General features: G+C 36.1%; 1 protein-coding gene across 4 annotated transcripts in view; it reads left to right on the forward strand.

The window, feature by feature from the left end:
- The window catches only part of SPAG16 (sperm associated antigen 16), a 1,150,408-nt gene that overhangs the window by 845,979 nt on the left and 281,959 nt on the right, over positions 1-22,470 (forward strand). For all 4 annotated transcript variants that reach the window (XM_024243621.3, XM_054549801.1, XM_054549802.1 and 1 more), the window contains one exon: positions 3,129-3,194. In XM_024243621.3, coding sequence (XP_024099389.1) covers positions 3,129-3,194 — 66 coding nt within the window. The remainder of the gene's footprint in view (positions 1-3,128; positions 3,195-22,470) is intronic.

Here is a 22,470-nt window from a genome sequence, read left to right on the forward strand (position 1 = left end):
CATTCTCTCTCTGTTTCTGGTCATCCATATCCTACAGGCGCTTCCCTCTGGCTGAATCCAATCAGAGCCCAGAGGTCCTAAGAACCTAGGCAATGTAGTTAGTAGAGAGCCTGGCATAGGGCGGGGCAGAGCCATGCGGAGAATGAATCTGAGGGCAATAGAACAAACAGCACTCATGTCCGCAAGAGCTCTTTAAGAAGGCAAATAGACATTCAAAGTTGGAACTCAGTGGAGAAGCAAGGGCGGATATGTCAACTGGAAAATATTCCGCATTTCAATACTATATGACAAATATTAAGAGCCAATATTTGTCAAGCCCTTACTCTGTGCTAGGCAACATACCAACATTTCCTGTGCTTTATTATCTCAATTAATTCTCCTAACAAAGCTATAGTTTAAATGCCATTATCTCATTGTACATATCAGGCAACTGAAGCACAGTAAAGTGAAGCAATTTGTTTAAGGTCACACAGCTATTAGGTGGCAGATCCAAAAATTAAGTGCAGCCATTTCTACCCCCAGGGCCGGTGACAGAGATCATTATTACACACAGCTACTCTGTCTGAGAGAATCAAATGCTGGAGCAATGCATATTGGGTCACATGATTTTTTTTTGTAAACTCTTCTTTCTTTTTTATTTTTTCTCCTTTTGAAAGAAAACAATTCTGACAAGAATTCATCAAAGAAGAGATTCCAAATTTTAATGTCCCAGTTTGAGTATTGCTTTTGATTACGGCTGTTTGCAGACTAGAATATCAGTAACCCTCATATTCCCTATACCACAAAAAGAGGAGATTCACTTTTATCTTGGGAACAAAGCTGTGTAGAAAAGCTTTTTTAACTTTTTTTAATTCATGAAACATTTATCTTCGAGTCAGGTTTTGTTATAGCAGCACAAATGTGGTCCGTCAGCATTTCCTTTATAACCCCATATTTCCAGGGTTTTTCAAGAGTGCCATAGAGATTCTACTTTGAATTAAAACTTGGCATTCAGAATTTGAAAAAAAAAAGCTACTACACTTTTCATTACCAATTAATCAAATAATTTAGAGATTCTCAAGTTAGAAAAGGACCAAATACAAAACTTTCATTAATACAAAAAATATTTTAAGACAACTTTGATAATTTATATCCTTGTAAAAATATTAGCACTCAGTATACAAGTATTAATATTACATCACTGTATATTAGTTCTCAAAATTAACCAAAAAATTTCTAAGATAATATAAAAAACGATGACATCTTATGCTTTGCCTTTTTGGCTTTGTAAGAAATTTATTTCTATTTTGAGAATTGGGATGATTTGAAGTTCTTGGTATAATTGGTTTAAAGTTGTAACAGTATCAAGATACTAAGCCATAATAACAAGGATGGTTGAGATTGTGAGAGAGTATCAAAGTGTTTCAATTTATTTTTGTGAAATTTAAATTTATGTGGGGAAATTTTGCACTCTGTGAACAAAGATTTGTAGCACGAATTGATTCTTTAAATTGATATTTGGAAGTTAACTTGCTGAGTAAAATGGCGATAATGAGGACCAAGTAGAGATTAGTTATAAAGCCTTTCCAACTTTGCTTGGTTCAGAGATGCTCCATGAATGGCCAATAACAGTGAGGGGCATCATGATGATCTACCTTTGGTAGCTCATTTTGCAGTGTGTTCTGTAATCTCTCCCAGCCTTCAAAGATTTAAGGTTAAATAAATACAAAGTACTGAATGAGAGTAGATGAAGACTTTTGAGTGAATCTACTCTTCTGACTGACTTCTTGCCAGCCACACTGGCTTCCTTGTTGTTCCAGAAATGTGTGAGGCAAGCATCTACTTGGAGACATTTGCTCTAGTTTTTCTTCCTACCTGGAACACTTTTCCTCCAGAAAAACTCCCTTACTATACTTTGGCTATACTCCCTTACTATACTTTCATTGGCTAACTCCCTTACTATACTTTCATTCTTGGCTAACTTCCTTACTCTACCTTCATTCTTTATTCAAACCTTATCTTCTGAGTAAAGCCAAACTGGATAACTCTACTTGATAATGTGATTTCCCTTAGTTCCCGAATCCCAAAATTCATACTGTTACTAACCCTGCCTGACATTTTCTTCTTTTCAGACTTATTATCTTCTAGTACATTTTATGCCTTTATCACAAAATGCCCATCTCCCCCACTAGAATATAAGGTCCATGAGAATAAGGTTCTTTGTCTATTTGTTGACATATCCTAAGCACCTAGAATTGTGTTGACAAATATTAATTGCTCAAAAATATTTGTCGAATGAACAAATGGTTGAATGAAATCTGAATTTCCAAGCACATAGCAGGACTCTCCAAGCAATAGTCCACATATGACTTTCCCTTGTTCTTCCACAGAATTTAGGTTATTTCCCTACAAGAGTCAAGAATGCCCGTTGAACCCTGGTGTTCAAAATGAAAGACCCCACATTTAGATATTTGGATCCCTATTATAATGTGTTATAGGTCCATCTTTCCTGGAAACATTTAACTGAAGCTGGGACGTTTTTGTAGTTAATTTTAATTTTAGCTATTATTTGTATAAGTTAAATTGAATGAACAGACGTGAAGTTTGGTTTTCACAAAACAAATGCTTATTCTATATTTAAAAATGCCACTGTATATATTTTATAAATTTTTATACAGGTAATAATGTTAATGCTGAACTGTGAAAATTCAGGAGCTAAAATGTGATTCTATAATTTAAAAAGAAAAAGAGAGACCCCACTGCCTACCCCCAGCAGCAGTAGATATGCTGTGCTGAAAATAACAGCTTTCTAATAAGGGATTTCTTAATAGTCCTTGGCCTCAGAGCTTGAAAGCTATGCTAATTAAGAAATGGAGCCACTTAGTGAGAGTTTACTACCAGCTCAGCGGTGTAAAAGCAACAACAGTAGAATTTCAGTGTAGATACCAGTACTATGGTATGCTCCCCGCTCTAGGTCTGTACGATTCTGAATAGTAGTTGATAGCAAAAGCTAGAATTTTCTATGGTGAGAATGTATTAATTCTGGGAGGAGGGGCTAAAAATTACTTTAAAACTTAAAACCATCTTTGAATTCCTTTTTACATTCCAAAAGAAATTTATTTGACTCTATTTCTGCTTTGTCTTCCTAGGGTATATGTGAGCAGTCACTTTATGGTCACATACATTCTATCAATGATGCCATTTTTGATCCCAGGGTAAGTTCAGTTCTCCCAGTAAATTGTTTTTAATGCTTCATATATACAAATTCATTTTTATGAAACAAATTTCCAAGCTAAAATGGTAAGTTAATGAGGTGAGAAGAACAACTTTAGGAATTAGTTGTAAATAATAGGAAAAGTCTATAGATATATAGGGTTGCAGAATTTTAAAATTCACACACACACCCCCCCACCCCCCACACACACCCCAAGTCGTAGCAGGAGTGACAAGGAATTCTGCTGTAGTCAACTTTACTTAAACACATTTTTAAGAGCCTTTTGTCCAATTTGGGCTTCAAAAAAATAGGTGGGCTATAGACTGCATAAAATGTTAATGAAAAATCATTAAAATAACTATAATTGCTCTGTAATTTTTCTGTAAGAAAACCTTGAGAAGAAAAAGCAGTTAAAGAAAAAAGTTTTCTCCAATTTAGAACAGAACAACCTTGATTTGACAGATTTTTAATTACTCACGGAAAAGTTTCAAATATGTCCTTCTTCATATAAACTGATGACAAAACAAAAATATTTTATCTGCCACTTGAGGTTTTCATTCAGGTGTAAGGATGATTTCACCAACAATGAAAATTGTTGGAGAGTCCTTTGAGTTTTCTATGGTTTGAATGTATCCCTCCAAGTTTATGTGTTGCAAACTTAATCCCCAATGCAATAGTGTTTGGAGGTGGAGCCTTATATGAGATGTTTAGGTCATGAGAGTGGCGCCCTCCCTCCTGAATGGGTTAATGTCTTTTAAAGAAGTTGAAGCTGCAAGTTGTCTTTTTGCTCTCTTGCTCTTTTTCCTCCCTCCCTCTGTTTTGGGATGACACAGCACAAAGGCCCTCATGAAATGGTGGTGCCGTGCTCTGGGACTTCCCAGCCTCCAGAACTGTGAGAAATAAATTTATTTTCTTTAAAGTTATCCAGTTTGTGGTTTTCTGTAATAGCAACAGAAAATGGATTAAGACAGTTGCCAAGTTAATTGAGGATGTCTTTAAAAGGGTTCAGATAGTAATCAAAGAAGGATGATTTAAGTCTGTTCTCAGATGAAAGAGATTTGACTAGATAGATGACCTCCCAAGTTCATTTAAACTCTATGATTTAATTATATCTAACATTTTGGTTGTCTCAAAGTTCCCAGTAGAGTGAGAATCTTAATTCCAAATTCCACTTCTTTTCCAATTAGCTATAAAAGAAATCTGATGGATTACTTACATCTAACATCACAATGATAGCATAGTCAAAATTCTGTTACCATCCTGCTAGTATCATTCTTTTGGAAAGAGGAAAAATGCTCACTAAAAATTATATCTTCTAAGGGAATGTTGATTGCTCCAATTGAAATTGTGCTGGTGTCATTGTCAGGCCTGGGAATTTTAATGATGGGCTCAACCAAAATTACATTTTAATAGATTGGTCTTTGCAAGAAATATTCTATCTAATTTTCTGTAGTGAGCCAATTAGTTGGAAAGTATTATAGATGAGTTCTAGATACCAAGGAATATTTTATTTCTAGCAGGGTATGGAAAAATTTCAGCACTATGGACCATTATGAAATAGAATATAGTTTTATGCTGAAAGTCCATTAAGTGGCTTATAGCTTCACATGCCCTACAAAAATTAAATGGGAGCTGAAATGAATAATATTTTGTAAATCAGGCATTTTATTTTAGCAAGCAATATAATAACTGCAAAAGACAGCATTTTACATTCTAAATATTAAACTTAATAAATATGGAAATAAGCAAATTAGATTTATTGAATTAGCAATCAAGAGAGACATACATTATTTACCCATATTTCAAAGGGCAAGATAACAGATATGAGGTTTAGGTGTCCAATATCAAAGTAGCTAATTTTTTTTTTTATTATTATTCTTTAAGGTCTAGGGTACATGTGCACAACATGCAGGTTTGTTACATAGGTATACATGTGCCATGTTGGTTTCCTGCATCCATTAACTCGTCATTTATATTAGGTATTTCTCCTAATGCTATCCCTCCCCCAGTCCCCCACTCCCGACAGGCCCCGGTGTGTGATGTTCCCCACCCTGTATCCAAGTGTTCTCATTGTTCAATCCCACCTATGAGTGAGAACAAGAGGTGTTTGGTTTTCTGACCTTGTGATAGTTTGCTGAGAATGATGGTTTCCAGCTTCATCCATGTCCCTGCAAAGGACATGAACTCACCCTTTTTTATGGCTGCGTAGTATTCCATGGTGTATATGTGCCACATTTTCTTAATCCAGTCTATTATTGATGGACATTTGGGTTGGTTCCAAGTTTTTGCTATTGTGAATAGTGCTGCAGTAAACACATGTGTGCATGCGTCTTTAGAGTAGCATGATTTATAATCCTTTAGGTATATACCCAGTAATGGGATGGCTGGGTCAAATGGTATTTCTAGTTCTAGATCCTTGAGGAATTGCCACACTGTCTTCCAAAATGGTTGAACTAATTTACACTCTGACCAACAGTGTAAAAGTTTTCCTATTTCTCTACATCCTCTCCAGCACCTGTTGTTTCCTGACTTTTTAATGATTGCCATTCTAACTGGTGTGAGATAGTATCTCATTGTGGTTTTGATTTGCATTTCTCTGATGGCCAGTGATGATGAGCATTTTTTCATGTGTCTATTGGCTGCATAAGTATCTTCTTTTGAGAAGTGTCTGTTCATGTCCTTTGCCCACTTTTTGATGGGATATTTTTTTTCCCAGTAAATTTGTTTAAGTTCTTTGTAGATTCTGGATATTAGCCCTTTGTCAGATGGGTAGATTGCAAATATTTTCTCCCATCCTGTAGGTTGCCTGTTCACTCTGATGGTAGTTTCTTTTGCTGTGCAGAAGCTCTTTAGTTTAATTAGATCCCATTTGTCTATTTTGGCTTTTGTTGCCATTGCTTTTAGTGTTTTAGTCGTGAAGTCCTTGCCCATGCCTATGTCCTGAATAGTATTCTCTAGGTTTTCCTCTAGGGTTTTTATGGTTTTAGGTATAACATTTAAGTCTTTATTCCATCTTGAATTAATTTTTGTATAAGGTGTAAGGAAGGGATCCAGTTTTAGCTTTCTACATATGGCTAGCCAGTTTTCCCAGCACCATTTATTAAATAGGTACTCCTTTCCCCATTTCTTGTTTTTGTCAGATTTGTCAAAGATCAGATAGTTGTAGATGTGTGTTGTTATTTCTGAGGGCTCTGTTCTGTTCCATTGGTCTATATCTCTGTTTTGATACTAGTACCATGCCGTGTTGGTTACTGTAGCCTTGTAGTATAGTTTGAAGTCAGGCCGTGTGATGCCTCCAGCTTTGTTCTTTTTGCTTAGCACTGTCTTGGCAATGCAGGCTCTTTTTTGGTTCCTGAACTTTAAAGTAGTTTTTTCCAATTCTGTGAAGAAAGTCATTGGTAGCTTGATGGTGATGGCATTGAATCTAGAAATTACCTTGGGCAGTATGGTCATTTTCACAATATTGATTCTTCCTATCCATGAGCATGGAATATTCTTCCATTTGTTTGTGTCCTCTTTTATTTTGTTGAGCAGTGGTTTGTAGTTCTCTTTGAAGAGGTCCTTCATATCCCTTGTGAGTCGGATTCCTAGGTATTTTATCTTTTTATAACTACTGTGAATGGGAGTTCATTCATGATTTGGTTCTCTGTTTGTCTGTTATTGGTGTATAGGAATGTTTGTGATTTTTGCACATCGATTTTGTATCCTGAGACTTTGCTGAAGTTGCTTATCAGCTTAAGGGGATTTTGGGCTGAGACGATGGGGTTTTCTAAATATACAATCATGTTATCTGCAAACAGGGACAATTCAGGAGCAGCTTGTTCAGTTTCCATGTAGTTGTGTGGTTTTGAGTGAGTTTCTTAATCCTGAGTTCTAGTTTGATTGCACTGTGGTCTGAGAGACAGTTTGTTGTGATTTCTGTTCTTTTACATTTGCTGAGGAGTGCTTTACTTCCAATTATGTGGTCAATTTTAGAATAAATGCGAGGTGGTGCTGAGAGGAATGTATATTCTGTTGATTTGGGGTGAAGAGTTCTGTAGATGCCTATTAGGTCTGCTTGGTGCAGAGCAGAGTTCAAGTCCTGGATATCCTTGTTAACCTTCTGTCTCATTGATCTGTCTAATATTGACAGCGGGGTGTTAAAGTCTCACATTATTATTGTGTGGGAGTCTAAGTCTTTTTGTGGGTCTCTAAGGACTTGCTTTATGAATCTGGGTGCTCCTGTAATGGGTGCATATATATTTAGGATAGTTAGCTCTTCTCGTTGAATTGATCCCTTTACCATTATGTAATGCCTTCTTTTTCTCTTTTGATCTTTGTTGGATTAAAGTCTGTTTTATCAAGAAACTAGGATTGCAACCCCTACTTTTTTTTGCTTTCCATTTTCTTGGTAGATCTTCCTCCATCCCTTTATTTTGAGCCTATGTGTGTCTCTGCAGGTGAGATGGGTCTCCTGAATACAGCACACTGATGGGTCTTGATTCTTTGTCAAACTTGCCAGTCTGTCTCTTTTAATTGGGGCATTTGGCCCATTTGCATTTAAGGTTAATATTGCTATGTGTGAATTTGATCCTGTCATTATGATGTTAGCTGGTTATTTTGCCCATTAATTGATGCAGTTTCTTCATATCATTGATGGTCTTTACAATTTGGCATGTTTTTACAGTGGCTGGTACCGGTGGTTCCTTTCTATGTTTAGTGCTTCTTTCTGGACTCTTGTAAGGCAGGCCTGGGTGGTGACAAAATCTCTCAGCATTTGCTTGTCTGTAAAGGATTTTATTTCTCCTTCATTTATGAAGCTTTGTTTGGCTGGATATGAAATTCTGGCTTGAAAATTCTTTAAGAATGTTGAATATTGTCCCCCACTCTCTTCTGGCTTATAAGGTTTCTGTTGAGAGATCCTCTGTTAGTCTGATGGGCTTCCCTTTGTGGGTTACCTGACCTTTCTCTCTGGCTGCCCTTAACATTTTTTCCTTCATTTCAACCTTGATGAATCTGACAATTATGTGTCTTGGGGTTGCTCTTCTCAAGGAGTATCTTTGTGGTGTTCTCTGTATTTACTGAATTTGAATGTTGGCCTGCCTTGCTAGGTTGGGGAAGTTCTCCTGGATAATGTCCTGAAGAAAGTTTTCCAACGTGGTTCCATTTTCTCCATCACTTTCAGATACACCAATCAAATGTAGATTTGGTCTTTTCACATAGTCCCATATTGTTTGGAGGCTTTGTTCATTTCTTTTTAACTCTTTTTTCTCTAAACTTCTCTTCTTGCTTTATTTTGTTAACTCTTTCTTCCACTTGATCAAATCGTCTACTGAAGCTTGTGCATGCATCATGTAGTTCTCGTGCCATGGTTTTCAGCTCCATCAGGTCATTTAAGGTATTGTCTACACTGTTTGTTCTAGTTAGCCATTCATCCAATCTTTTTTCAAGGTTTTTAGCTTCCTTGTGATGGGTTTGAACATCCTCCTTTAGCTCGGAGAAGTTTGTTATTACCGAGCTTCTGAAACCTACTTCTGTCAACTTGTCAAAGTCATTCTCTGTCCAGCTTTGTTCCATTGCTGGCGAGGAGCTGCAATCCTTTGAAGGAGAAGAGGTGCTCTGGTTTATAGAATTTTCAGCTTTTCTGCTCTGTTTTCTCCCCATCTTTGTGGTTTTATCTACCTTTGGTCTTTGATGTTGGTGACCTACAGATGGGGTTTTGGTGTAGATGTCCTTTTTCTTGATGTTGATGCTATTCCTTTCTGTTTGTTAGTTTTCCTTCTAACTGTCAGGTCCCTCAGCTGTAGGTCTGTTGGAGTTTGCTGGAGGTCCACTCCAGACCCTGTTTGCCTGGGTGTCACCAGCAGAGGCTGCAGAACAGCAAATATTGCAGAACAGCAAATATTGCTGCCTGATCCTTCCTCTGGAAGCTTTGTCCCAGAGGGGTACCCACCTGTGTGAGGTGTCTGTCAGCCCCTACTGGGAGATGTCTCCCAGTTAGGCTACACAGGGATCAGGGACCCACTTGAGGAAGCAGTCTGTCCATTCTCAGAGCTCAAATGCTGTGCTAGGAGAACCCACTGCTCTCTTCAGTGCTGTCAGACAGGGACGTTTAAGTCTGCAGAAGTTGTCTGCTGCCTTTTGTTCAGCTATGCCTTGCCCACAGAGGTGGAGTCTATAAAGGCAGTAGGCCTTGCTTTTTGGGCACTTCGTTTACCTACTCGAGCCTCAGCAATGGTGGATGCCCCTCCCCCCACCAGGCTGTAGCCTCGCAGTTGGATCTCAGACTGCTGCGCTAGCAGTGAGCAAGGCTCCGTGGGTGTGGGACCCCCGCCCTGAGCCAGGCATGGGAGAGAATCTCCTTGTCTGCCACTTGCTAAGACCTTGGGAAAAGCACAGTATTTGGGCAGGAGTGTCCCATTTTTCCAGGTACAGTCTGTCATGGCTTCCCTTGGCTAGGAAAGGGAAATCCCCCAACCCCTTGCGCTTCCCTGGTGGGGCGACACCCCAACCTGCTTTGGGTGGCCCTCTGTGGGCTGCACCCACTGTCCAACCAGTCCCAATGAGATGAACCAGGTACCTCAGTTGGAAATGCAGAATTCACCCATCTTCTGCATTGATCATGCTAGGAGCTGCAGACTGGTGCTGTTCCTGTTTGGCCATCTTGGAATGGAACTCGCCAATATGTTTTTATTTGCACACTTTGTTCATACCAAAAGGACTATCACAATATAGCTCCAAATCAGTATCCCACAGCCTCATTAAAATTTTCCATTAATTGATCTTTTCTTTGCTGCAAATATTTATTAACAACTGATGTTTAAAAAAAAAATAATGTCTTGTTATGATGACTGACATTTTTTAAGGAAATTTTTGGTCACTTATATTAATTGTTTTAACAATTACGTTTTATGTCACATACCTGCTAAGCAATGTCAGGAGGTTGAGAAGCAGCTGTGACTGCAGAGTGCAGGGACTCCCACAGGTCTCTTGAGGACATGGCATTGAGACACAGTTCATATTCAAACAACCTATCAAAGTTATATTAAAAAAATGCCTATGTGGTACATATATAGAAGGCAAAAATTTTAGTTATTTAGTATTAGCCTTGCTTATTACTTGGTGCCTTTAGGGACAGACATTCATGTTGCATTACTATTTAAAGTTGCATTTAGCTATTTACATAAACATAGTTTGGGGAAAATTCTACAATTTCAGATTTGTAAGTAGCAATCACACATGTAAAACTCAATGTTATCAAGCTAGCAATCTAGATTCACAGAAACAAGAGTAATGTCAGTAAGATGGTGGAATAAAAAGTAACCCTCAGCTGGGCACAGTGGCTCATGCCTGTAATCCCAAAACTTTGGGAGGCTGAGGCAGGCAGATCACGAGGTCAGGAGATGGAGATCGTCCTGGCCAATATGGTGAAACCCTGTCTCTACTAAAATACAAAAATTAGCCAGGTGTGGTCATGCGTGCCTGTAGTCCCAGCTACTCGGGAGGCTGAGGCAGGGGAATTGCTCAAACCCGGGAGGCAGAGATTGCAGTGAGCTGAGATTGCACAACTGCACTCCAGCCTGGCGACAGAGTGAGACTCAAACAAAAACAAACAAAAAAAGTAACCCTCCTATCTCCACCCATAAGAATCCTGCACCCATCCACAGACAAAAGTCTATCAGCAGGAGTCTCAGGATTCAGGTAGGAGGCTGCAGAGCCCCAGTGGAGCCCCAGACTTAGGAGGATTATTTTGAGAGTACAGACCAGCACCCATGTAGCTGATCTCCTGATTATGCTCCCAGGTTCAAGCCTAGGAATAATCTCATTTCCCAAAGGGCTTGGCTAGATCCTTGTTTGGCCTTAAACATGTGCCAAAACCATTTGCCCAGGCATCCAAGAGGAACCACACAGACTACTGCCTCAGTGAAGAGACTTGTCTGCTCAGTGACAGTGGTCTTCACACTGAACCTGAAAGTTGCTCTTTGGCTTGGCACCAGCCTCCCTCAGCTGAGGTTCCATATGAGAACTGCTTGTACAAGGATGCAGAAAGAGACTTGCCCATATTCTCTCAGCCTGGGAGTCTAAGCCTCCATAATGAGTTCACTAACCTCCATTTCACAACAGATTTTGAGGTGCACCAGTCTCAGTTCCAGCTCCCCTTACTACTTTTGGGGAACTATGCTGTCTATGCAAAGACCTGCTGGGAATTGCACACTCATGTGGGCCAATGAGACAGGTTCATCAGCTGCTGTCACACAGCAGATCCTGAGAGGGCCCAGTCCACTTGTGCAGGACCTGCTGGGAAGCATACCTGTATGGACACAATTCCACTGTGCAGAGACCTGCTGGGAAGCACACCTGTGTGGGCCACTGGAAAATATTTCAGTCTTAGGTTCCTGTTCAGCTTTCATCAACAGCCTAGGGACCCTTCTTAAGTCTTCCCCAGGTCCATCTAGGACAGACAGCCATGTCAGCCTTGGAACCTTTGTGAGATTCACAGCAAACCTGGGCTGAGAGGGTCCTCTAGTGCTAAGACAACTTCAGTGGATCACAGGCTCAGGGAACACAATTAGTATTTTTAGATCTCTGGAAGAACCTCTGAAAAATGATAGGCACAATAAAGCCAGACTGTGAAGACTGGAACAAATACCCAATCTTTCAAAGTGCAGACATTGTCACATGTCCACTATCATCAATAATATTCGGGGAAATGTTACCTTACCAAAGAGAGAAAATAAGGCACCAGACACTGATCTTAAAGTGATAGGAATGTGTCATCTCTCAGACAAAGAATTCAAAAATAGCTGTCTTAAGGATGCTCCTCAAACTTCAAAAAATGTAGAGAAACAATTGAGAAATGTTTCAGGGAAATTTTATAGAGAGATTGAAATTTTAAAAAATCAAACAGAAATCCTGGAGCTGAAAAATATAATGAATGAAATAAAAGACACAGTGGAGAGCATCAACAGCAGAACTGATCAAATAGAAGAAAGAATTAGTAAGCTTGGAGACAGGCTACTTGAACATACAGTCAGAAGGGAAAAAGATAAAAGAATAAAAATAAAGAAGTTACAGGATCCTACAACAGTTGCCTATCAAAGAAAAGCTCAGAAGTAGGCTTCACTGCTGAATTCTACCAAACATGTAAAAAAAGAGCTAATACCAATGTTTCTCAAACTATTCCAAAAACTTGAAGAGGGTAGAGTTCTTGCTAACTTATCCTATGAGAACAGCACTACCCTGATACCAAAACCAGACAAGGACACAACAACAACAACAACCAACACTATAGGCTACCATTCCTGATGAACATAGATGCAAAAACTCTCAAGAAAATACTAGCAAACCAAATCCAACAGCTCATCAAAAAGATCATTCACCATCATCAAATGAGATTTATCCCAGGGATGCAAGGATGATTCAACATAGGCAATTCAATAAGTGTTATATATCACATTAACAGAATGAAAGATAAAAATTATATGATCTCATTAGCCATGGGAAAAGCATTCAATAAAATTCACAATCCCTTTGTAATAAAAACCCTGAACAATTAGGTATAGAAGCAACATACCACAACACAATAAAGGCCGTATATGAGAAACCTACAAACATCATACTAAATAGGGAAAAGCTGAAAGTTTTTCCTCTAAAGTCTGGACTAAGAAAAATATGCCTATTTTTACTATTTCTGTTCAACATAGCACTAGAAGTCCTAGCCAGAGCAATGAGGCAGCAAAAAGAAATAATGCGCATCCAAATTGGAAAGGAGGAAGACAAATTGTCTCTTTTTACAGATGATATGATCTTATATAGAGAAAACTCTACAGACCCCACTGAAAAACTGTTAGAACTAATAAATGCAGTAAAGATGGAGTACACAAAATCAATAAAAAATAGTAACATTTCTATATGCGACAGCAAACTATCCAAAAAAGATATGACAAAAGCAAGCTCATTTATGATAACTACAAAAAAATCTAGAAATAAGTTTAAACAAAAACATGAAAGATCTCTGCCATGAAAACTACAAAATAATGATGACAGAAAATAGAAGAGGACACTAATAAATGGAAAGATACCCTGTGATCGTGGATTGGAAGAATTAATATTGTTAAATTATCTGTATTAGTCTCTTCTCACACTGCTATAAAGGACTGCCTGAGACTGAATAATTTATAAAGGAAAGAGGTTTAATTGACTCACAGTTCCATATCATTGGGGAGGCCTCAGGAAACTTACAATCATGGCAGAAGGGAAATCAAACATGTCCTTCTTCACATGGTGGCAGCAGGAGAAGTGCTGAGCAAAAGGGGGAAAAGCCCCTTGTAAAACCTTCAGATCTCTTGAGAACTCACACACTATCACAAGAACAGCATGAGGGTAACTGCCCCCATGATTAAATTACTTCCCACCCATCCCTCCCAGACATATGGCGATTATGGGAACTACAATTCAAGATGAAATTGAGAGGGGATACAGCCAAACCATACCAATATCCATACTGCCCAAAGTGATCTACAAATTCAATGCAATCTCTATCAAAATACTAATGACATTCTCTATAAAAATTGAAGTAAAATTTCAAATCTTTATGGAACCAAAAGGCTCCAAGTAGCCAAAGCAATCCTGAGCATAAAGAAAAAAACTGGAGGTATCACACTACCTGATATTAAAATATACTACAACACTAAGAAATTCAAATATTCTTACCATAAAGAAATGACAAGTGTTTGAGGTGATAGATATGATAATTACCCTGATTTGAGCATTACTCAATGTACCCATGTATCAAAATATCACATTGTATCCATAAATATGTAGTTATAAGTCAATGAAAAACAAAATACATCTTTAAAAAAGATTCACAGAAACAGATATGCAATAAACAATATTTATATATGGCCCTGAAAAACTATTGAATTGAATTTTATTTGTTAAATTGAATTTTATTTCTTTTATGGTATTAGAGCTCGGATGTCTTAATTTCTCCTTGATTTCTCCATTGGAAGTAGATATTTACTTTAAACCTCCTTTTAAAGTAATCTGTAATGAGACATTTTAAGGAGCTATAAAAGCTACTTATTAAGTCCTTTTTATAAAGCAAAGCTAAAACCAAAAAAGGAAGATGACAGTAATTTCCAGAAAATTATTAATAGCCACAGAAAATTCAATCTAAAGGAAAAAATAAAAACAAAAACTGTGTAAAATATACGTGGCAGGAAAATGAGCAGGGAGTCTCACGTGACTTCAAATTTCCAGGAAGTTGACCTAAATCTTACTAGGATGGACATTCCATAGGGCCTTCTAGAAGCTCTTGCTGGACTTTTCCATTTTTCCTTATTTTTATTTTGCATTCTAGTCTCATCTTGAAATTAGTCATGTAAATCTTTGATATTTATGAGATATACTAATATGTTTCATTATTTCTTTGCCTATAACTAATTTATTTCTTTTCTCTCCTTCTGCAGGGTTTCATTTTATCTTGCTAACGATAGTCTCTCATAGTCCTTTCAGGGAAAGTGTGTGGGTAGTAAACTTTTTTTGGTCTTTGTATATCTGGTAATGTCATTATTTTATTTTCATTCTGTCATTTCCTCTGTCACTATTGTTGCTGATGAGAATCAACTATAAATCTAATAGCTGATCCTTTGTAGATAAGGTTGGATCTTTCTCATACATTTTAATATCTTGGATATTTTGCTTTTAATTTTTCTATGCTATGTCTACATGTAGATTTGCTTCTTTTTTGTTTTTCTCTGGACTTGATGTGCCTTCTCAATATGAGAACCTTGGTCTTTCTACAATGCTGGAAATTTTTCAGCCATTATGTTATTAAATATTGTGTTTTGTCAGTTCTCTCTAGTATCTCTTTTAGGAATTCCTTTTATATCTCTGTTAAATCTTCTCATTCACTTCATGTTTCTTTTTATATTTCTTATGCTTTACTACTTTGTGTAAATTAATTGGCATCCCAATTAATTTCTTCCCAACAGTCTTATAAATCAATCTTTCTTTAGCTGAATCCTGTTTAATTTTATTCTTTCTACTGAGTTTTTCTATTTCAATTACTACATTTCTTATAGAATGTATATTAGATTCTTTTCAACTTTGTCCATCCTTGCTTCATTATGTCTAGTTTGATTTTAGGCATATATTAATTTCTCTTTTTACTTTTTGATCTATAATTTCTATAAATTTTGAGTGGCAGGAATACTTCTTCATTATCTTACATTTCCCTGTTTCCTAGGAACCTGCACTCGCGTTTTCACCTCAACTATTCCAATATGAATTCCAAATCAAAAAGTTCACTGAAACTCTTCTCGAGCTCTATATTGTTGTCCCCAATGAGTAATTTTCATTGTCACTTAAAATGTTCTCCTCTCTTGAGTCCTGAGAAATAAAATATCCACAGGCACCGCTTCTCAATCTACTGTGCTGGATCCTACTTTATTACTTGACTGCTAAATATTATAGTATATCAAGGCTCAATCTTAAATCCTGTTATCTAGCAGATTCTCTTCATAGTTCATATTATTTAAACTTGTAACTTTTAATTTTATTTATATGATGATGATTTTCAAGTAAATCCCACTCTGACCCCCAAATTTACCATTAGTCATTTTGCAGCTCAGCCTAAACATCTGATATCTCATTAAAATATGTTAAAAAATGAAACTTGCTTTCCCATAATCCACACTGATTCCTTTCTCCATTATATCATCTTAATAAATATTATTCTATTCGTCTAGATGCAGAAGTAGAACTATCCATCATAGCTAGCAATTGTCTTGGGGATTTTTGTCTGTTTACTTTTTTCAAAAATCTCTCTACACCAGAATTCAGGGAAAAGAAATAAGAAAAGGATATTTCCAATTTCATTTTACCCAGTATCTCCAGTACGTAGCATAGTTTGTTTTACATTTTTAATATTCAAAAAAGGAGATGAATAAATAAATGAATGGTGAATTCTGAACAAATATAAGCACAAGGCTTTCATTATAGCATTGTATCATTAGATCTTATTTATTTCAACTTGATTAGGCTTCCAAATTCTGTGGGTGCTTAGCTGCAAACTAAAGTTATTTAATTATCAGGACAGATGCGCTGTTCCTTAGGAAGCTACTATGGCATCATAGTTTACCACGCCTTTGGAGTCTCTGTACAATTATCCAATTTCAGTTATATTTGTCTCCTATTGGTACTTTTCGGATTCTGGCTTTGCTATTCATAAGACGTATGATCTTGAGCAAATTATTTAGCTCATCCTTAAAATGAGTGATAAAAAGAGCAGTGAATATTAGATAATACATACAATGTGTTTTAAATAGTGCTTAGTAACTAGAAGATGGTATTACTCCTACTACTGCTATTATTATTGCTAAAGTCTGAACATCTCTAATCCAAAAATCTAAACTCCAAAATGTTCCAAAATCCAAAACATGACACCGTAAGGTGAAAATTCAACACCTGACACCTTTGCTTTTTGCTGCTTTAGTGTACACAAACTTTGTTTCATGTATAAAATTATTTAAAATGCTGTATAAAATTAACTTCAATCTATATGTATAAGGTATATATGAAACATAAATTAATGTTTTGTTTAGACGTGGGTCCTATCCCCATGATATTACATTATGTATATGCAAATATTCTAAAATTTTTAAAAAGTCAGAAATCTGAAACATTTCTATTCCTAAGAATTTTGTATAAGGCATACTCAACCTGTACTATTGTTAATGGAGATAATGTTCCTTTCTAGCCATTTGTTTTCAAATAAGTAGAAGTAAATAAAAGAATAATCACATGCAAATATGTATAATATAAATTCCTTATAGTCTATAATTTAATTTTCTATAACATAATATCAGTAGTATAAACATAAACTTGCCATACATATTTTGCACTTAAGCAAAGTTTAAGAACATAAAATGTTAAAATTATCCTAAAAAAGAATGTGTAACTGTATGAAACTTGAGCTAAATCCTACTAAAAAAAATGGGTATAAACTTCAGAGGGAGTATTTTGTTTCTTTTATATCTGGATATGTTATACAATAATTAGGCAGTTAAATGTTTTAAATTTGATCTAAGATAGGTTAATTGCTTTTCCTAAGTTGCCAGTGAGTAGACATAAATGCATCAATTCACATTACCTTTTTAAAAAATCAGTGATAAACAAAAAGCTGCAATTGCCTACCTAAAAAAGTGATCCTGTCTCCACTTTAGCAAAGGAAGTTGAATTTCTGATTTCTCAATTTTGTTTGTTACCTAAGTTCCTAAGTTCAAACAGCAAGCACTCAATATCAATCTCTGGCCATTTTATATAAAGAAATGCAAACAACAGTTAGGTCATACAGTGATTGATCCCCTGAAGGACAAATGATGTCAGGCGGTATTTATACACCAAAAATATTTCAATTTTGCTTACTTTTCCAGCAATCCACCTTGATGTCAACTACCATTTAGCTGGGCCAATAGTATTGATATTTGATGTCAGTTCTTATTCATTACTGCACCAAGATGATGCATAAGTCAAAACTTTTAGATGTGTGGTGAAAAACACTAAAGCAGGTTCTGTCTATCCTGGGAAATTGGAAACAACAATAGAATATAAAATTAAGGAATATGTAATCTCCATTTTTATTTTAGAAAATATTTAAATTATGTCAATATTCCTACATATTCAAAAAATAATTTCATATCTCAAGCCCATCCTATGCTATGTGATTTTTTAAACTAAATATTTTATGAAATAAACTTTTTGCCTTAATACTCTTTGTACTTTGGAAAGAAAATAATTTCTAGTGAAAAGTGAAATGCTTCAAAAAATGTAAAGCAAAAGAAAAGCATTTGTACAAGCAGACATTAAAAAAATTATTTAGAATATAAGGTTACTATAATAATAGAAGTATTAGGTCTTTATTTCTACTTTGTTTTGGTGTTAGAAATCTAATACTGTAAATGACTACAGATAAAAATGATACATTTAAGATTCTATTGCACCACCCCCAAATTTTAACCTCCAATCACTCCTATAGTCAAATGGAGTTGATTTCATATGTTTGTCATTTTCTTGATGGGTCTATGAAAATTGAAAGCAACATAATTATGTCATATTTCTTGACATTTCCTCTTTGACCAAAAAAAATCAATCATTTGTTTTCTATATATGTATCTTTGGATAACTTTAAAACCTTTTGGCATATATGAAAACAGTTCAATAGTGAAATTTCTACTTAGCAACCCTTTACATCAACTGTGTCCTGGCACTAATCTAAATAGTGAGAGTTCAGCAATGAAAAATACCAAGTCCTGTCCTCAGGTACCTTGTATTCTCTTAATAATCAGAGACAATAAACCAGTAAATAAGTGAATAATCTCAGGAATTCGAAGTGCTACCTATCAAGAATCAATCAGGTAGAAAAGAGTAATAAGATGAGAGTTGGGGCTTATAATGCAATGATCAGAGAGAGATTCTCTGAGAGAATAAAGAAATCCTAAAAGTTCTGAAGGAAGATAACTCAAGCATAGGTTGTAAGAGAGGCCAAGTTCCCGAAGTGGTGACAACATGGTCCCATGGAGGAACAGCAAAACCAGGACACACAGAGTGAACTAGGAATAGATTAAACAGGTGGAATATCTTGAATCATATAGATAACTGATTGGTAATGTCACCTGTACAAAGATAACCCAGCTATGAGAAGTTTGTAATGGATTTTTTAATGTGACTAATACCTTAACTTTTTTTAACCCTAGAATTCTTAGCATAATTCTCAGTATAGAAGCACTAATCAATAAATATTTATTGACTAGGAAGTGTCAGAAAGTCACTGTAGGTCAGAACTGAAGGGATATTTAAGAGGACATGGGACCATGTTTGCTGTGACACAACAAAATTTATTTTCTATCATTGATTTTAAATTTTATTTTGAAATTTAGTGTACTTTGCAGACTCCCCATGATTGTTTTGAGCATATGACTGCCAAAACTAGTTCAAAATATTTTATTTTTTCGTAAGAAATAATGTCACTGATCAGGATATTTGACCATTCAAACAACTTGTCTTCCAATACAGTAAAATCTCATTTAAACAGGTTTCACAGTACAAAAATGTTCTAAGTAACGTGAAAATATCAACATAAAATGATACACTCCTCTCTAATTAGGATTTATTATAGCCAGTCTTAATTTGCATGTGATTTAAAAAGTATAAAAAACTACATGTATGATAAACAGCATGAATTTTTAAGATTGTTTTACATAACGGGGATAATGTCTAATGCATGAAACATTGTTTTTGAAGCACATAATTAGAGCAAAAATAATTGTCACACCAATTTACTCAAAAGCACAATTACAAGAAAACTTGATTATCCCCCTTAATGTAATTTTCCCCACTTAATTTTGTGTTGGTGGATGAATGTGACCCTGTGAATCCATACTTTAAGAAGTGACTGCTAGTTAACATGCAAAACCACAGGCAGAACAAGAGAGTCTGCCCTTTCTCTGGAAGAGATTTAATTTGTATACCAAGTGGCTCTGCAGAGAAACTGTTTTAAAAGGTACATCTTCCAGCAGGATGGGCCGGAATTTCGTGGAGCACCTTTCACCTTGGTCTTGGGCTGTCATGTGCGTCATCACCTTGCTCTGCCGTTTACTCAATAGCTAGACCTAAACACTCAACAGTTTTCTAACTAAAGGAATTTAATCTGCTATCTAGATTGCATTCAGAAACCTAAATTCATGGAATTTTTTTCCGAAACCATTCAAGTTTTATATATTTTTTCTTTTCTTTTTTTTTTTTTTTAAAGAATTAGCAAATATTCCCTGACTTGTTATTTGGGTGGTTGTGAAGTGGAAGAACCTTTTGTTTCTAACTTTAATACCTGGTTGTATTTAGATCCCTTATTCCACCTGAGCTGGAGAAAGTTAGGACCCTAGAGAATCTTAAATATACACTCTGTTTCTTTTTCATGAGACTTGATACTGGAATTGGCTGCAGTCATTTAAAATGTTCTCTTTTTAGTCTGAGGGATAGAATTTTTTTCTAAGGAATAGCTGGTTTTCAATTTTTACAGACTGAAATACAAAGTTATGAAATAAATCAAGTCATTACATTATGAATTGCTTTTCTATCATGTTATGTTTTGTATACCTAAAGTGGTAAAAACAGACTTTTTTGGATTTGTGAGGTTGTAACTTCACTCTCTCCAAAGAGTATTATGGATACAATTCCATATCTTCAAAGAAATATGATTGTTTTACTAGTGAAAAAAAATATAGAGTTTCTAAGAAAAAATAAGGCTAGCAAACAGAAGGACAGTCTGTTAGAAATAATTCTTAAAAAGGCTCTACATTTTAGTTAAATATATATAGCTCCATCCTGTAATCTGTTTTTATAAATCAAACTATAGATTTTGGATATTTTATCAAGTCACTTCAATATGAAGTAGAGGCAGAAAGATATGGCACCTTTCATCACCCATCTTAAGGATCATAGCCAAAAGTCCTGTAACAAAAGACAGGTTAACAAGGGAAAAGTATAACAAATGTATTTAATCAGGGTTTTACTTGGCATGGGAGCCTTCAGGAATGAAAACTTAAAAGACACAGGGAAAATTGTCTATTTTGATGCTTAGATTTAATGAAGAATGGACAATCACGTAGAAATGTGATTGGGCAAAAGAGTATAATCTAATGGTAATAGACCAAGGGAAGAAATCCAGTAAGGCTTGACCTTTTCCTTCCTTCCTTCCTTCCTTTTTTTTTTTTTTGGCATTTCTGTATAGCATTTCTTTCTCCTGGCAATGGGACAGGGGCAGGTCCCACCTGGAATCAGGCCTTCAAAAAAGAAGAGATGGATTGAGCTTGCTAGGCTTTATGGAGAAGGGAGAAGGGAGAAGGGAGAAGGGAGAAGGGAGAAGGGAGAAGGGATGGAGTGAGCTTCCTAGGTTTTATGGCTTTCTTTAGGGGAGAGAAGTTTCTGTTTCTATGACTCGCCTTGGGGAAGAGGAATTCTGGTTTCTATGACTCATTTCATGGGAGAAGGAGGGTCAGAGGGTCGGAAGACAGGAAGGTGGAGAAGGTCAGAGGCCCTTCCAATTTCCTTCAGTTCAAGGTATTCAGCACACCAAGGAGCCATACTTCAGGGTGTCGTGTTCTGAGCTCCAACAATGGCAACAGCCAGGCATGGTTTATGGTCATAAACATGAATCTTGGTAATGTAAACATTATGATGACACAACCCTATTCATATATTATCAACTTTATGTATATAATGGAACTTCTCTGAATTTATGTGACTGTACTTATGCACATATTAAGAGAAAATAAATCCATTGCAGATTATCCCAGCAATGTTATTGCAGTGAGCACTATATTAATCAATAATAATTAGCTACTTTAAAAGAGACTCTTGCCAAATTGAGGAACACCTTAGGTTACTATCACAATAAATAAACAGATCTTACAGATTGTGTATCTACATCATGTAATATCTTCTGCAGTGATCAAACAGCAAAAGTACATTGTTGTTGACAATAGTAATTAACACATTGCTCTCATCTTTGCTAGATGATTTGTTTTATTTCTCTACGGTGTATAAATCATACATATATATTTTTAAAAGGATTATCCCCAAGTACTTAAGAAATGATTATTTTGAAATTACTAGAAATCTGAAGTTGTAAATTTTTTGTAGTAAGTTCTCTGTAAATGTTTGTGAAACTGAATTCAGTAGATAAAAATATTTTTTCCCACAAGGGAAAAGAAATAGATTTGATGGAATTTTGCAGTTTGCCACTATGTCAGCTGCTAATGTGGACATTCCGGATTCCAAATCCCTCTTTGACCTCTAATCACTGCTGCAGAAATCTAGCACTTCTCCAGTTGTCAATCCCTTCCCTCTGCCTTTCGTATCTTGGGGAATATAAAAGGACTGACTTCCTCCCTGGATAAAGGACAACAGATTAATGAAATTAAGTGTCTGCCTCATTAAAATTGTCATCCCTGGTATACTATTTCAAGTGCAGTATCAACTGTGGCTAGCTTTTACTCTTCAGGGGGTCCAGTGATGTTCAGTTTCTTATGTAAATTTATGCAAAAACTACTCCAACAATATCACATGCTGTTCGTTTCAAACCCCAAAAGGAATGCTGTGTTTCTTTATCTGGTAGATGGAAAGAGCAGAGTGGGAGTGAGCTGAGTTACAGGTTAACAAACAGAATACTGGTTTATCCAAGGAGGAGGAGAGTTTGGAAGGAAAACACAATATATATTTTCAATTGTGTTAAATCA

Source organism: Pongo abelii, chromosome 11, assembly GCF_028885655.2.
Source record: "Pongo abelii isolate AG06213 chromosome 11, NHGRI_mPonAbe1-v2.0_pri, whole genome shotgun sequence".
Lineage (NCBI taxonomy): Eukaryota > Metazoa > Chordata > Mammalia > Primates > Hominidae > Pongo > Pongo abelii.